The following is an 18,115-nucleotide window of genomic DNA, read 5'->3' on the forward strand; positions in this document are numbered from 1 at the left end:
ACCTTTTGTTCCTTTTGATTCCCTCTCAGTGAGAAATACTTTTTTGAATGTGTTCTCAGAAGATATCCTTTATTTCCCTATGTGGGAAATTGTTTTTCTGATTTATCATCCATGGCATATAACATTAAAATATTCAGTGGTTTCAAGTGTTACCATGACAATGCAGACCTATTGGATTTAAATCTGTGGCATGTACAGGGCAATTAGAACTCATCTTTGAGCCCAGTGAATTTCTAGGTTAGTGAGAATTTTAGAAGTTATAATAAGGGCATACTGACACATGCCAAAGCCAGTGACATGCAGAGCATGGACATAACATGAAATGCTGTACTGAATGCCATTCTACTATTTTGATTTAAGTCATGAACATTTACTCTTTGTTTAATTTTATCATCCATGAGTCACACAGTTGGAAATTGGGAGAAAAAAAAAGTTTACTGATTCAGGCCAATACGAATTTCAAAAAACATTTATCCACCTCTGTTACTTAGGAGAGTTAGATAAATGTTGTCAAAAAACTAGAGACAAATCTTGGCCAAGATTAGTTTTTCATGTAAATAAAAGTAAGTTTCTCATGAACGTATGAGAATTTTGCTTCTAACAAGGAAAAGCTGATGATCAGTAAACAATATTAAGAGTGTTGAGGTCTCCAGATTTACCCCTGCTTTTCAATAATAATAATAAAATCCTCCTGAAAATAAAAACAATTTGTTAAATCATCAGAATACAACATGCTTCAAGAAATATAAATATTCTGGCACTGATTCATATGCATCTTGAAGAGGTGCATATTTTGATACATTTAAATGTATCAAAATATTTTTAGTCACTCATATATAGATGGTAAAATGTACATGTATAACACTGTAAATAGTTTAAGTAATAAGATTGGAATGATTGAATAATAACTTTATTTTCATATCATTCTCACTGTCAAATGTAGCCATTCAAGAATCCATGGCTTGAATAATAACAATATCTTAATTAAAAGTTTTAAGATTGTTTGTTACCATGATCATAGAAGTCACTGGCTATTCTTTATGTTGCACCCTAACTTCCAAGAAACTGACTGAATGGAAAGCCTAATCTTATCTATCACCATAAATGTTCACTGGACTCCTTTAAGGACCCCTGGTCTCGGTGGAGGACTCTTGAAATCATTTTTTTTTAGCATCAAGACAGCCAACTCTTCATAATAATAGAAATTGAAAGAATTTTTCTGGAAAACAACATTTTCAAAATTACTTTGAAAATATTCTTAATTCTAGTTTGGAACAAAATCTGTTCTCTCCTGGGAGAGTAAGATCCTGCCTTCTCTGAGGTTTTGAGATTGAGGCAACTTGTTTACACTAAAACAGGAGGAAGAGGAGCAGAGAGAGATTTGGCACATGCATTTGCCTTCCTTCCTCTCTTTGTGTGTTTTACCCACCCACTGCCTCAGTCTGCCACAACTCTTGACCTACAGGTAGCAAGATCAATGGCACAATTATTTTAATCTCTAGAAATCTACAAAAGGCTTACCAGGTAAATGTGTAGACTTTCTGTTTGGTTTACATTTGCAAAAGGTTTTTTTAAAATATTTTTTCTGGTAGGGTTCCTATGCTCACTGAAAAAAAAAAGCGCAATATGTGTTGGCAAGACTATGGTATATAAAAGTTAAATACTGGGAAGTGTTGATTTCTTGACCCCCAAATATGAAAATGTTAAGAAAGGGGAAATTAGCACCTGTTTCACTTGTCAGATCTCTAGCTGACATATTTTTAATTCACTGTTTCGAATAGAAATTCTAAATTGGTGGAGTTTTATATCCGTTTTTACTAAGTAACATGGATTTGATATAGAGATTAAATAGACAAAAAGCAAATAAATTATTTGCTTCTGCACAGGAGAATCTTCTATTTCCTTCTATTTTAAGAAATACTTTCCACTAGCCAACAGAAAAAAAAATAACATAGATAAATTATATCCCATGTGAGTATGAGGGATATTAGGAGATAAATCTAAAATATTGGTTAAAACCCAGAAGGAAACCTTTTCTTTTGGTTCATGTTTTAAATTATTTTTCTCTAATACAATCTAGGTCAGCTTGTAAACAGAAAATACAAACTGAAGAAAAAATGTTTCTGCATTTCTGCTGAGAAATACTTTAATACCTTCAAAGGAACATATTCAAGATACTTTAAAGGTTTCTCTTTTCCTTCAATATTTCATTATTTCAGCTCAAATTCATATGGCTTTGATCTTATGATTTTTTTTTTTTTTTCACAAAATAACCACTGATAATTAAAAAGAAAAAGCTCTTCTCTGCCATGGATAGATCATCTTGCTTCATCACATATAGCAAATTGACCAATTATATTATTTAAAATGTCTTTTTAAAAGCCTTCTTGGATTTCCTACAGTTTTGTAGTTTCTGTCTAATAATAGCAGTCGTTACCATCTCCATCACAGCAGTTTGCTGTTTGGGAAAGAAAAATTAATTCCATGAATAGGATTCACTTCTAGATATAAATGCCACTGTGACAGGCCATCAGTAAAGCTGAAAGGAAAGGAAATTCTCCTTATGCTATTACAATAATACACTTTTCCTTGGAGGGATGAGCATTACAATGTGGAGTGTTACAATGAGTTTATAGTAGAGATTAAAGGTATCAGAAATATGGCAAAGAAAAAAATGTTATAAAGAAGCTGCATATCAAACCTAATTTATCTCAAAACATTGAGGAAATAATCTATGGGACTCAATAGACTTTTTCATTTGCAGTAGCACGCTGCAGTCTCTTTTCAGATGCAGATCAGACAAAGGATAACAATAAGAAAAATAAATTAGAACTGTAAAACAGATTTAGGCATTCAGTTTTACTAATAGATGGGTGGTGTTTTAAAATCTGCCTTGATAATCATCAGTCATTTCTTGACATTTCTACCTCATTTGATTTCCAAAGACTGGTAAGAATCTCTATTGCCTAAAAAAAATTTCTTTTCCATGGCGTGGAGAAGGCTGATATTATCAACTTTGCAAGTTGAGAAATTAATTGGCCAATTATCGTTTTTTTAGACAGACATAAAGTTATTTATTCCAATGTACTTCAGGAAAAACTGTGATGAAACTAGACTAAATAACACTAAGTATACACTGTCAAAAGTTTATTTTTCAAAGAAAACCATAGTTTCTTGATGGATGTTCCTTAACAAATTTTAATTGTCCACCTGCTGAAAAGTTTTACTTAGGTCTGAGGTATTCCAGAGATTTTAGATGTTATGAAACTAGAAATATTTGTGACTTGGCTAAGACACATGAATTCAATGCAGTAAATGTAGCTAAGAACACCTTTGTCTTTATTATTATGAAATGGCATCTGAAACCTCAGATAAATGTTAATATTCCTGTGAAGTAGGTTATAAATTACAATGATAAGCTGCTGAAAAATATGGAATGGAAAAGTAAAATTTATACCATTCTATTTCCTTTTAACTTCAAGGTAAAACCTCATTAAGGCAATGGAGTACTCTCCATTGAAACAAAATTTCTAAACTTTACAATTTACATAATTTATAAAATATTTTGGACTTTCTTTTCCTGCTGATGTGTATCCATCAGAAGTTCACAAAACACCACCTGAGAAACACTTGTGTATGTCATAAACAATATTTAAATTCTTCCCCAGTACAAAGAACTACAGAACCTTCTATCAACTTCTCCTCACAAAGCATCAAAAAAAGAAGAAAGAAAATGGCCTAGCAGTTGCAGAGACAGATACTTTTCTATTGCTCCTATCTATGTGTAGCCCATGTATTAATTTTCTTTCTAATATCAGTATTTACAAATTGTGTATATCTCTATCTGGACACCTGCTTTTAATAGCTTCATTTTGTTTGCTGAATAAATGCTTTTTTTTTTTTTTTTTTTTTCCCATTTCATTTCTTCCTTTGCCTATTAAGAGTCAGTGACATGCAACAAACAGAAATGTTTCACAGACAGCATCTCAGTGACTTTCTTTGCATGCAAACGTGGCACTTTGATTTGAAAATGTTAGTCCAGTACTGATCTCTGTACTTAAAAAATGCAAAAGTTGAAATACTTCGAAATTCTCTTGTTCCATTGCTTGACAGATCTCATCTGACTTTTCTGCACCAAATTCTCTGTCAAACTACTTTCTCCATTATGCGTCTAGTACCTTATTAGATTTTTTGGATAGTTATGACCCTAACACTTCACTGAAGAGGGAAATACAGTATTTTGTTCAAGCTAGTCAGTCTAGACATTTTTATCATTAATATATTTCATCTTACACAATGCCTTTGTTCAGGTAAAGTGAAACTATCCTGCCATTATATTACTAAGTTATAAATACATTAATTTTTTTTTTTTTCTTTCCCTTATAAGTCTGTGTAATGTCTGCAACTGAACACAATCAGAATCTGAATTGTTTCCTAGTTCAATACAGTTTTCATCCTGGAATTTCCCCTATTCAGCATGTGAGCATGTTTTCTTCAAAATCTTTGCATTAGAGAAATCTCTACAATCTTATGAGAGAGCCCAGCTATCATAGTTCTGCATCAAGGCTGAGGCAGGATCTTGCTCATAGGGAAATGAGAAGCAGAAAGACTGACAGCAGAACAAGAATTGCTTTGAGTAAAGATACCAAGAAGCAGTGATGTGTATCTTAAGCCTACCATAACAGGGTTCTATGAACATAATGAGTAATTTTGGAGAAAAACCATACAATCCCCCCAAAATAACAGCAACGTAACAGACTTTCTTTTGCTTTCTTCATACATGAAGCCACTAATACCAAAACATGAATGAGTCTGTCAAGGCAAAGTAAATTTAACCAGTTTCACATCATTAAAATATTTTAAAGGGTTTGTTTTCTCTTTAGTTCGTTAAACATTTCTCGTCAGTCACTAAGAAGATTTTTAGTATTGAACTATCACTACAGAAGCATTAATAGATATGTGCAGATTCGTAAGTACCAATATTTCAGCATTAGTACAGTTGCATGCATTAAGTGCTAGTGCCAGAAAGCATCACTAAACAGATAAGTTTACATCAGTATACTCTCAAATGCTTAACTTTTTTCTTTCTCTGTGTCATAAAAGGCAGTCATAGAATGCATGACTGTAGGATGCCATGACACGTATGATCTGGTTTTCCTTTGTTACCTTTCAAAATGTGTTAATATCTACCTGCATCCTGGGATTCGAGGCTGAGAAATTTTTGGTGGTTCAGTTCAGTGCGTTTTTTTTCTCACCGATTTATTTTTGTCTTTCAGACTTGAATCTCCTACTAGATCTTTGGTGATGGAAGCACCCAGGGGAGTGCAAGTCAGTGCAGCTGCAGGAGACTTAAAGGCTACCTGTAGAAAAGAACTGCACTTACAGTCCACAGAAGGGGAGGTAAGTTCAGCCAGCAGAGAAATGTTCTGCAGCTCTGCCCAGAATAACACAATGTGAGGAGGGTTTATGCAGCAGCAAGGTATACAACAGAAAAAGTGTTCTGCTTTTGCTTTTGTTAAATTAACTTTGGTTTATCTCGTTCAGCTATTATTATTTATTTCCTTTTTTTTACAAATATTTGAATCCGTAAGCTTTGTTCACCCTGAAAATAAACTTGGTTAAATTAATATAGATCAGATTTACTTGTAAATTAAGAGCCAAAGAAAAAGCTTCCATGGAACAGGGTCAGTTAAGTGATACTGGTAAAAAATTAATTTGGATTAATCTGTCAGAATAAGAGAGAAGTTTGGATTAATTTGGATTAATGCATCATTAAACCATGATTAAGAGGTTTAACAAATTTGGAGTTAAATCATGGGTTTAACTCCTTAATCTTTTATTATCACTGTAAGACACAGAGTACTTCCATCATATGTTCTCCTCATGTTTCATTAGTGCCTTGTTTCAGATATCAGTGATAAGTGATTGACATAAAAAGATGCTGGTAAAGATTCTTCACATGGAAACCTGTTGAACTCATGAAAATTATATAAAATTGGGTTATTTGTTGGGTTGGCAATTTATTTATTGCAGAAATGCATGAAGGATTGCTGGTATGGGACTCCTTTCATCTTCAGATCATAAAATTATATAACATTAAAAAAAAAAAAGGAAAAACTTGTTGATGGCTATCAAGAGCTCTCAGATTTCTATTAGGCACTTTGGAGAAAATGATAGATTTTCAAATTTCTCAGAGGGTCTTTTTGCATTACAGCATTTTTTGAAATCCACAATGTAAATATCTCATTGTGTATGGAGCTCTTTATATTTTTTTTTCCTTTTGTGTTTGTATTTTGTGTTCTCTACCAAATGCTTCCAGATATTTTGCATACTATCCAACACAAGCAAAACCAACATACACATCTGTGACAGATTGTCCCCTGGAGTGTACACTCTGAATTACAATGCAGACAGGAACATTTTGGCCAATATACTGTATCAAAAGCTTGTTTTGATAACACTTTTTTATTGATGCAAATATCTGTCCACCATAATTAAAGCACTATGTTTTCCTAATTCAGAGTCTCAAATATTTATATACCACATTGCCTATCTTATTTTTTAATTTCTCCAAAAGTCAGCTCTTCCTCCAGTCTCTCATCTTTACTTATCATCTCTCTTACTGTTTCCTAATGTTGCTGAGATGGGTGTTAAAAATCTAATCCTCTTTTACTAGTAAATATTGTCCTGCCTCACCATTGTCCTTTCTGTGGGTATTTTTGAATCTAGAGTTTCCTGTAACCTGTCTTGTTTTCCCTTCATAAATTCCTACCTGGCCAAATCCACTGTGTTTTCTAAATTTATTAACATAAATTTTACAAATATTTTTTTGTTCTTACCTTTCATGATATTGCCAGAAGGGAAAAGTAAAACTTTAATTAAAATTGAAGTTAAAAAGAAAGAAACCAACAGAAAGACTGTTACCTTTCCTTAATCTTCCATTACTATTTATGCTATGCTTGCTTCTATACTCCCTTTGTTTTGTATCATACACCCCTTCATACAAATATTTTATCTGTGAATCCATTAGGGTTTTTTTCTCCATATCAACACTGTGATTTTATTGCATGGCTTCTCGTTTTTCTTAAGTATTTAGTATACTTTGTTGGAAAGGTAGTTTTGGAAATAATGTCCTACGGCCTCATTTGGACTTTGACAATGGGAATCCAATAAAAGATATAGTGCCTATATTATGTATTATTCAGAACTGGAATTCAACTTGGTATTAAATATTTTGTCATAAAAAAATGCCTGTGAAAGCTGACTTTTCTGAACTTGTAATTAAAATCAGTATTTTCTCTATGTGATAAGACTTTGTGCATCTATGACTTCCTACATAGGTGTTAGATTGAAAATAATCAGAAAACAAATTGCCAGCCTTTCTCCAATCTTTCCCAATCAACTGTTCAATAAATATACATCTGACAAAGTTCAATGTCTTGAATCTACACAACAAAATATTGATTGCTTTTCCTGCTTACAGCCCAACAGATAAACCACAGATTAGCAGACAGTATAAAAAATAAGTTTAAAGGTTTTATCATTATTCTTGTTTTAGAAAACACAGTGTAAAATTACAAAGTATCTGTATTAAAAATAGTCTTCATTTTAGCCTAAAAATTGAATGCTTTGTCAGTCAGGTTTCCTCTACAAATATATTAGTGTTGTCTTTGTGAATTGGATCTGTGAACCATTTTCATGATAAGACAATTTGTACTAGAATGAAATGCAGGGGGGTTTATATTCTGGTTAACTAAATTTAGTTTTTTAATGCTTGAAAGCTTTTGCAAAAACCCATCAAAGATATGTGAATTAGTATTTTCTTTCTCTAGCAAAGTTATTGCCCTATTGTGGCAGCAAATGGCTATGTGGCACCTGGAATCCATCAGTTATAGCCATGTTACAGAGCATTATACATTTACTGACTGTGAGACAAAGATTCTCCTTTTATTTAAGAATAACTTCAAAATATTTTTAAGAACATAAATGTGTTTATGAAATGCATTTCCTCTAGCTTTATTTCTATGCAGTATAATCTTTAGCCTCCCACAGCACAAACTGAATGCCTCTGCAAGCATTCTGAATTCTGCTGTTTGATACACTTTCTTTTTATTTACTGCAGCATTATAATAATCCTTTTAGCTCTATTGCGCATTATAATATGTGATCCCAGACTGAATACTGGGGGCTGTAATTTAGATTCAGATTCTGCTGCCCTTTCTAAAGCTCTTGAGCTGTACCCCTGTGAGTCGAGGCATCAGCAGAATCCTCTGATTCAATTATAACTTGGCATTTAATTGTGAACTATGTATTATTCTATAAATAAACCATAACCAATGGTTTAAAGCAGCAATCATTTACAAGGAACGTGAAATGGGAAGCTCCAGGCTACAGCTGAATCCACAGATTCACATAAAAAGAAAAAGATCATATCTTGTCAGGAAGTTCAGCACAATGACTGCGAGTTCACTACTGCTTTTTCACATAAAAACTCAAAAGTACAAATCAATTTTGAGTTCTGTAGGTACTTGACTTTATTAGACATAAAAATGTTCAAATTGAACCTGAAACACATAATTTTATAAAGTTAGCAAGCTGAAAAGTCTATTTGATAGTGTCCACTCATTTGCCTAACAACTAATTTTAATGGTTTTGACCATCCAGAGTCACAGTAACGATCAGGTTGGAGGAGGACCACAGTGGGTCATCTGGTCCTGCTTCCCTGCTCAAGCAGGGTTGTTCTAGAGTATACAGCACAAGTTTGTGTCCACATGGTTCCTGAATATCTCCAGTGGGGGAGAATCCAGAACTTTTCTGGGCAATCGGTGCCAGTGCTGAGTCACCCACACAGTTAAGTTCCTTCTCATATTTAGGGGGAGCTCTCTGTGAAAGAGTTTCTGCCCATCACTTCTTGACCTGTTGCTTGGTGCCACAAAGAGCCTGAATCCATTCTCTGGGACCTCCAAGCAGATACTCAGATATTGATGAGGTCCCCTCCCAGATGTCTGTTCTTGAGGCTGAACAGGCTCAGCTCCCTCAGCCTTTCCTCACAAGAGAGATGCTCCAATCCCTTAACCATTTTTGTTGCTCTCCACTGGACCTGCTCCAGAAGCTCCATGTCTCTCTTGTCCTGTGGAGCCCAGAGCTGGACACGGCACTCCTGATGTGGCCTCCCCAGGGCTGAGCAGAGGGGCAGGGTCACCTCCCTCAGCCTGCTGGCAGTGCTCTTCCTGATGCACCCCAGGGCACCACTGGTGTTCTTGGTGACAAGGACACTCTGCTGGCTCATGGACAGCTTTCTGTCCACAAGGACTCCCAGGTCCTTTTCCCCAGAGCTGCTTTCCAGAGGGTCACCAGCCTGTGCCTGAGGATATTCCTCTCCAGGTGCAGGACCCTGCCTTTGCCTTTGTTGAATTTCAGAATGTTTCTCTCCAGCCTGTCGAGGCGTCTCTGAAGGGCTTCACAGAGCTCTGGAGTATTGGCTGCATCAGTTTCTGGAGCAGAAGGCTCAGAAGATTCTCTTAGGAATCTTGAGCAGCTGCCATGAATCTTTCCGAGGAGTTTCTGTGTAAGTTAGGCTCTGCACTTCCATTGCATCCTGTTGACTGTCAAAGATGAAGTCAATAAAAGGAGAAAGATGTACAGAGGCTTCTCATTTTTAAAAATTGTATTCATATTAATCACCTTCTCTATGACCTTTTTCCTATTTACTTCTTGATGCCCTTGTATTTCCCAGTCAAATGACACTCTGTCATAGCATCATTTGTAGAGTATATTTTGTTGTTTCCAGCATTGTAAGGCTTATCCCTCATTATGGTAAGGCTTAAAGCTGTCACATTAAAAATGAGCATTGTTGTTTAACAGATAAAGTTTATTCAAAATCAGCATGGCAGACAAGAGGCCAAGTTTATATTTACTGTTTTAGCACAGCACGTTTAATCAAACACACAGACAATATTGTTTTATAGAGTATAACAAATGTATAACAAATGCACAAATGTATAACAATGTATAACAAATGCACATTTGATCTAGAATCCTATCCAGTTCTAAATCCAGGAGATGCATTTAACATTAAGTTTAATATTTAAGATTTATAAATATTTAATAAATCTGCAATAATCTTCACTTGTAAGCTCAAATAACAATGCCATTTTAAAACATTTGGTGGCATTTTTGTGGATGTTTTTTATGTTCTGAAGCACAAAATAAAAAAGAAGCAAGACTTTTTAAATTAAGTAGATACACTGAAATTGAATTACCTTGTACATGCTGTTTGCCATAACTGTGGAGGAATGGCTGATCAAAGACAAAAACGTTTCATCCATTAGTTCAATTCAACCAAGTTATGTTTGTCTGAGGTTAAATTTATGCAAAAAAATTAAATGTTTGCATGCTTCAATTGAGTTCAATAGACAATTAGCAATGGCAGGCTCTAGAGCTCAAAGATCCACTGTTTATTCACCAAAAAATATCTAACACATGTGCTGCATTTTGTTTTCAAAGCCTTTTCATGGTATTAAGCAGTTGACTTCTTACTGTTGTCTGTGAAGAAAGAGATTTGAGAAAATGAAGGGAAAATTTTCTTTATCTTTTTTAATTACAGCTTTAAAAAGTACTATCAGGATGTTTTGACAGATACTAAAATCAAATGCATATTATTTAAAAAAACCTTTCATTTTAAAACTAGTTATTAATATGTAATTTAATTTATAGGAAAAAAACCCCAGTGTTCTATACCAGTTTAAAATCAAAAATACGAAACTACAAAAGCAAAGCAATTTAACTGACAGCGCCCATATTCAAAATGCTTTTTCATGGCCACATTTTCAAGATCCACACTGTAATGAATTTTATTAGAAAGGTAAAAGTGACAATGAATAATTTATTATATAATTATTTTTTTTAAAAATTGCATCCCCTTTTAGTCTAATGATTACTTGAATGCTAATTGAGTTTTTGTACTCTGTAAATTAAGCACAAATATTCCAAGTACATTTTCTTTTCTCAGTTGTGTACATAAACCACAAAGAGGTCACATCTGTCCAAGATTGAATGAATTCGCAAGACTAAAAATTATTTCCATAACAGAAAGAATAAAGACACCAGAAAGTGTTTTTCTTCAGTAGGCACCCACATATTGCATTTGTATATTAAGTTTACATTATTTTGCACTTAAAATGAAACCTTACCCTCAAAAACACCTCTTTGGTATCGATGAGTCAAAACATAAATTCTTCCATTCAAGAATGAACTGTACACTTACTAATGTACAGTGTTGGTTTTAATGTTTAGATATGTTATTTTTCAAATTCCTTTCAGTTGTAGTCATTACCTGGAGGTGGGAATGGGAGCAATACTGCCAGAGTGACTCTGCTCAGGTGCACCAGGGATAAATAATCTTTAGAAAGAGAACATTCACCACACCAGGCCACCTTTAGGCTTGAAGGTCTCATTTTACTTGTGGTTAATTGATCCTCATACAGAGGATACATTATCAATACACAGTTTGTACTAGATATTTTGGTCTTCTCTGAGTATTTGGTATATTCAGTTTCATCTCAGTCATTACATTAATTTCACTGCTTAATTGTTCCTCAGAGCTGTTAATCATGTTAATCATTATGACCAATATGGTTCCATAGATATTGTGCCATACTATGATTAAATTTTCCAGTATATATGCTATCAAGTTACTCTTTTAATTTTTTATCATGACTTTTTGTTCCTTTTTCAGAACTATCATTTAGATTTAATGAAAGCCTGAGATAAGTGTTAGAATAAATGATCCATGCAAACTAAAGTACTTCAATTTACCCTATAGTTCATCTTAACCTTGAATGTTGAAACACATCAGCATAGGAAAATTATATAGTTGATTGTAGTGACCTAATCTCTATAATCCTCTTTGTAAGATGCTTCTGATAGCCTTTGCAGAATAGCAAAAAGAACAAGAAAAACCCCTGCATTTCTGTAATTCAGAATAATTTACTATTTAAGGGTATCCAAAAGGTTTATTTAGTGAGACACCACCACAGTGTCTTCTCATACTGGTTGATTAGCACCCACCTATCAGATTTCCTTCTTTTATTTCACATTTCCTCCAGTTTTCTGGCATTTCTTATCTACATTAGACCTGAAATATGCCTTTGGAGTCCTACAGAACTGGCTTTTTAATCAAAGAGTACGTGGATACAGAAAAATCTTCAATGTCTGTAAATTCTAAGTTTTTAATTTGGCTGTGTCAACTTAAACTGTCATTTGCTGTCTTGACTGAGACCCATTGGAGAATTTTACACATGACAGGTTCTTATGTCTGTATTAAAGGGCTTGTATGAGTATTTGCTTTTTACCTCATGCCTACATATTTCCCACTGAAAGTTTGCTCCTTCAGTTTAGTTCTTTGTTCTGTAGATAATCTATATTTTCTGGCTTGCCTTCCTCTCCCTTTCCCTCTCAATGTTCAGATGAACAATACAGTCTGATGAGCAGGTGAATGGCAGATCTTCTTTAGCAAAAAATGTATATAAAAATGTATATGTATTTTTCCATTTGTGTCACATACACTACAGGCTGATTCAGTTTGATACTTTAATCAGTCAGAAATCAGATCTACTTTTAAATTACAGAACTAATGTATTTTTCTCTGTACTAAGATGCACGTGACAAAGGGGTGATCAGGGATTTCTAAACTTAAGTATTTAGAGAGAATGATGCTGCTTAGCATTTTGCTCTCCATGAAATAACATTTCTCAGGGTGAGTAGCTGCTGCCTTTTCTGTCTTGCAATCTGTCAGTCTCCTGCCATGTTTCCAGAATGGATGAAAGCTTTGGTTTTATTTGTGCCTATTTATCTGCTGAGGAGTGAGACTCTCAGAGAAGGTATGAGTGGCCTACATTGCCTTGCTGCATGTGAGGTATTAAATGATTTATCTCATACTTCTCACAGCAAAACAGATTAGAGAAAGACCACGTACACAGGCACTTCCAGTAGCTACTGTCATCTAGTAACTGTGTTCCCTAGAAATATCATACTGTTTAATTTTTTGTCTTTCCACTTCTTCACTACTCTTAAGACACCTGCTATCAGGCACAATACAATAAGTAGTTTAAGTTTTGCTGCTGTTAGAGGACATAAATTTCAGTTTTTAGCACATCAGAGGAGAAGAAACATATATCCTCCAACATGTACACTGAAATTCCTAATCTGTTGGGATACTCTGGTGGTGTATTTGGATTCCTGCTTCACTAAAAATAGCAACGTTGCATCTCTAAATTTTGTTTTCCATTTACAACCGTGACAGTGTATATACAAGGTAGATTTTCATACTGGCTTTAAACCATCTTTATTAATCCTCTTCATGTCAGACTTCCCCAGGGTGTAGCCATAGAGATTTGATTAAATCAGACTCACTGCAGCAGATATCACCCTCTTAAGAAGCCAGTTCAATTTTTCTCAGACACCACTCCCTAGTATCCACATTGTTCATCAGATGTTCAGGGATGCATTCTAGGACAGGGCTCAAGAGCTACCATTCAGGATTATGACACCAGATAAACCTGGATTGTTTTACATCACAGTGTGAAGTTTGAAAGTACCAGTGGAAAAGCCTGCACAGCTATGCTTAGAAAGATCATCTCATTTAATGAGCAAAATAACTGAGCTACATTGTGTTGTAATGCACATCAGAGTAAGGTGCTCCGGATTAAAGTCTTGGAGCAGTACACTGAAGAACAACTGCAATGATAGATTGTAGAAGTCTGGCTGTCCTGATGTAAACAAACAGAAAAATTATTGATCTCACAGCAAATAATATAATAAAGTTCAGAAGATTTAATTCCAGCCAAATCTCTGGCACATAGGCCCTCTGACTTTTTGAGCTAAATTGTGTTTGAACCAAAACATGTCTGTTAGAACCCATATAATTTTGTTTTACAGATTTCTCATGATCCTTCTCCATCATGATTGCAGCTAAGTTGTTAAAATGGCCAGTCACACAACCTGCCAAAAGTAGAAAGAGCTTATCTTGTATTTTGTTGGATTGGCTTACATGTATATCTTCTATATTGAAGTGCTTTTTATTATTGTATATATAATGTTCTAATGCCTCCAACTTCAATACAAATAATGTTTTTCTTTTCTTCTTTGGTATTCCAATTATATCACGGTGTGCTGGTTTTGGCTGGTTTATTACTGTGTTTATTTTACTCAGAGTGACTGGTATGGGGCTGTGGTTTGGATTCATGCTGAACGCAGGGTCGATAATACAGAGGTGTTTTTGTTATTCCTGAGCAGAGCTTCTACAGAGCCAAGGACTTTTCTGTTTTTCATACTGCCATGCTGGGGAGGAGATTGGGGGTGCATGGGAAGGTGGAAGGTGACACAGTCAGGGCAGGTGACCTCAACTGACCCAAGGGACATTCCATACTCTGACATCAGGCTCTCTATATAAAGCTCCTGGGGGAAGAAGGAATAAGAGGAAGGGCCTTTGGAGTGCTGGTGTTTGTCTTCCCAAGTCACTGTTATGTGTGATGTGGTCCTGCTGTCCTGGAGACGGCTGAACACCTGCCTGCCCGTGGGAAACAGGGAATTCATCCGTTGGTTTGATGTGCTTGTGTGCAGAGCTTTCACTATTAAACTATCTTTATCTCAACCCAGGAGTTTTCCAGCTCTTCTAATCCTCTTCCTGATCTTTCTGGTGAGGGAGTGAGTGGGTAGCTGTGTGGCACGTGGCTGCTGGGTTTAAACCATGACACAAAGCTTACTGAAAGTCAGTATTAAAAGTCCAAAAGGCTCTCTTTTCTTTTTCTTTTTTTTTTCTTTTTTTTTTTTTTGTTTTGTTTTGTTTTGTTTTTGTTTAGCTCTATTTGTTAAAAGTTATGAAGAACTGCTGATTAAAAGTATATGACATTACTGGCTCCAGTTCAATATCCCATTGAGTTACTGATGAAATTGAAAGTATTTTATCACAGTCATGTTCTGACATCAATATTTGATCTTTGTCCAAGTACAGAACTATGCTGAGCATTATTTAGTACCAAAGAAACACTTATATAGACCTTGCATTGTTAAATGCTACTGGATTGTTATGCAATGCCATCAATACCTCTATTGTTACTACTTTAATAATGCACCTGTTACCATTTGTTTTTTCTTGATATGAGAAGTTAAAGAATATTTTTAACTACTTGTCACTCCATTCATTATTATGTCCTTTGTTTCCTTCCCACATTTTACCAGTTCCTAATGTCTAGTTTGTTATTAAATTATTTTTCCCCATCGCTTTTGTTTGTTTGTTTGTTTTATATTTGCCATAGTTACTTTCACATTTGCTCTTAGCTGACCTGAATATTTTAACATGTGTAATTTTTTTTATTTCAGCTGTAATTCTAGCAGAACATTATTAAATTGCTCCAAACACCATCCACATTTCTTACATAAAAGCTGTTTCTGCATGGGTTATGACTGCTAATTGTGTCAGGCCTATAATACTGGACTTTCCAAGCAACTTTGTGTGTATGTGTGTCTAAATACACAAAAGTTCTGTAACTTTTGTTATATAAGTTACAGAACAAAGATAATAATTTTTTGCATTTTTCTTTTGTGGACATTTCCTCTATCAATCACAATGTGAATAAAAGCAGGCATTGTGACATGCAGATGGCACCTTTGCCTCTGCAATTCTCCCTTTCTGTCCCTGTCTAGTATTTCCTCCATGACATATTACTGGGAGTTGGAGAACTTACAGTGGTGGGGAGTTTTAGTGTCTGGGGCTACTTTCACACTTTGTTACCTTCAATAGTTCCAGTCATTTACAATGCTTCTGTTGTGGATGGAAATATGAATATGCATTGATCCCTGCATGGAATTTTATCCAGAAACTTTTTTTTTTTTTCCTCAGCCTGCTATTCCTGACTTCTCTACAGCAGAAGCTCAGTAGTGCTTCTGCACTGCTTTGCTGCCATATATCACTTATGTCATCATAAAATAGTACTTGTCTCCTCTAAAAAAAAAAAAAGGCAATACTTTCTATATTTCTTCAAGTTCTTTACATGTACTGTGAACAAACTGTGGTATAATGATGCCAAGTTGGCTTTGTTGATTTTAGATACGATATTAAAACATTAGCGAGTGTTTTTGTACAAAAAAGTATTTAAGGAACTCTTTTTTTCCTAACCTTAGTGGCATCATCTCCAGAGCTTAAAGGCATTTTGATCTGTAACCTGTATTCTAGAAGTTCTTAGTCTGCTCCTGAGATAATGACTGATCTTACTTTAGCTTTTATTTACTCTTTCCATAAATAAGAAACAATTTCTGGGCAGCTGAACACTCATCTGTTTGTGCCAGTAGAAGACATGTAGTCTTCTGCAAATGTAAGTGTAGGTACTGGAGAACTCAATGAAGATTCATGTATGTTACTGCTATTTACAGTTTCCTACTGACTTATGTTATTTCCAGTGGCAGATTAAAAAAAGACCCACAATGTTTTTAATCATATTCATTGTTCAAAAACAAATGGGAATATATTGATGACCTTCTTAATAAGACTTTAACCTGAAATCTTTCTTCCTCTTAATTTAGGTCAAAGAAGCTCTTTATTTTGTGCCTATGTCTTTGTAACCTCATTTAATTATTTGCTGGAAGTAGCTATTGTTAAGCTCCAACAATTTAGCACAATTCAGCACGTATTTTCAACTGCTTACAGGAACACACTGGGGAATGTGCTTTAATATCACATCACACTTATTAAAATACAAATTCTGCCAGAGCAAGTGTATGCTGCTGCTATAAATGAATAAATGTTAATCATGAAATGTACAAGTGAAAATTCAACCTATTCAAGAATGTTGTCAAAATGTTTTTGTATAATAATGTTTGTACCTGAATAAGCATGTTGGTGAAGTAATTGAATATAATGCAGTCATAATGACTATTAATGCAGAAATTATTACACAGAGATGAAAAACAATAAATGTCGACTGCTTTTTTATTTCTAAAAAGAGTAATTTCTAACATGTACTTGTAATACTTCTAATAAAATATTTCTAAAAATTTTAAATATATTTCTAAAAAAAATCACAGCTGCCTCAAAGCAATCCTTCAAAATATGTCTCGCTGCTGAATGAAATTTATATATTTCTCTTTTTTTATCCCTCTTTTAGATATTTTTAGACGCAGATACAATCCGCCTAGGAAATCTACCAATGGGATCCTTTTCATCATCCTCCTCCTTCTCCTCCTCCTCCTCACCCAGCTCTTCAGCTCCTCGCCAGACTATCTATGAGCTCTGCGCCTGTCCCAATGGTAAACTTTACCTGTCCCCAGCAGGAGCAGGCTCCACATGTCAATCCAGTAGCAACATCTGCTTGTGGAGCTAGAATGACTCCGTTTTATCCTCACACCAGAATAGCCTTTTGTTACTATCCCTCTGCTTCACAGTTCAGTTCGGTTTCCCTCGTGACAAGTTCGACGCTTCTTGGTTGGAGCAACTCCTTCCACTGTCAGCAGGAACACAGAGCTGCCTTCTCCTGTGGCTGGTGCTGCCAACTCAGCACAGAGATGGGAGAGAGATGTCCAGAAATCAGTGTACTCTTCATCAGGAAACCCAGAACATAAGACCACCTTATTATCCAAAAGGGACAATAACACAGGTGCCTTTGCTACTTGAAGTGAAGCACATAGTTTTAGATTTTTGCAGGACCTGGATATGAACTGCACATAAATATATATTGAGAGAGAGAGAGAGAGAGAGAGAGAGTACATGAAATTACCCAGAATCTGATGGTGAGACGAATTGGTTCCCCCTGTATGATATATAACTTTACTGTCTGAAAGCACAATTTTCCATTCATGTTTTTGGATGTAAACTTTTATCCCTGAATTTTAAAATTTTAAAGCATTGTGTGATGCTTGCTTTACTAAACAAATTCAGTAAATGGTTTTTAATACAAAAAGAGACAGAATTCTTCCCTGAGTTTGGTTTCTTTAAAAATTTGTTGTTACTATTTGTCTACTAAGTCTAGGGTTTTGTACACTAGGTAAATTTTGGAAGTGCTCAGCAATATTACTTTAGAAGTTAAAAAGACCTGCTCTTGTTTGTCAGATCTGAATGACC

General features: G+C 34.9%; 1 protein-coding gene across 1 annotated transcript in view; it reads left to right on the plus strand.

Moving 5' to 3' along the window:
- SGCZ (sarcoglycan zeta) overlaps positions 1 to 17,456 on the plus strand; it is a 177,311-nt gene extending 159,855 nt beyond the window's left edge. Inside the window, exons 6-7 of the mRNA XM_066316954.1 lie at positions 5,277 to 5,400; positions 17,163 to 17,456. Of these exons, the coding sequence (XP_066173051.1) occupies positions 5,277 to 5,400; positions 17,163 to 17,378 (340 nt within the window). The 3' untranslated portion in view covers positions 17,379 to 17,456. The remainder of the gene's footprint in view (positions 1 to 5,276; positions 5,401 to 17,162) is intronic.
- Positions 17,457 to 18,115: the final 659 nt, after the last annotated feature.

Source organism: Sylvia atricapilla, chromosome 4 (assembly GCF_009819655.1).
Source record: "Sylvia atricapilla isolate bSylAtr1 chromosome 4, bSylAtr1.pri, whole genome shotgun sequence".
Classification (NCBI taxonomy): Eukaryota; Metazoa; Chordata; class Aves; order Passeriformes; family Sylviidae; genus Sylvia; species Sylvia atricapilla.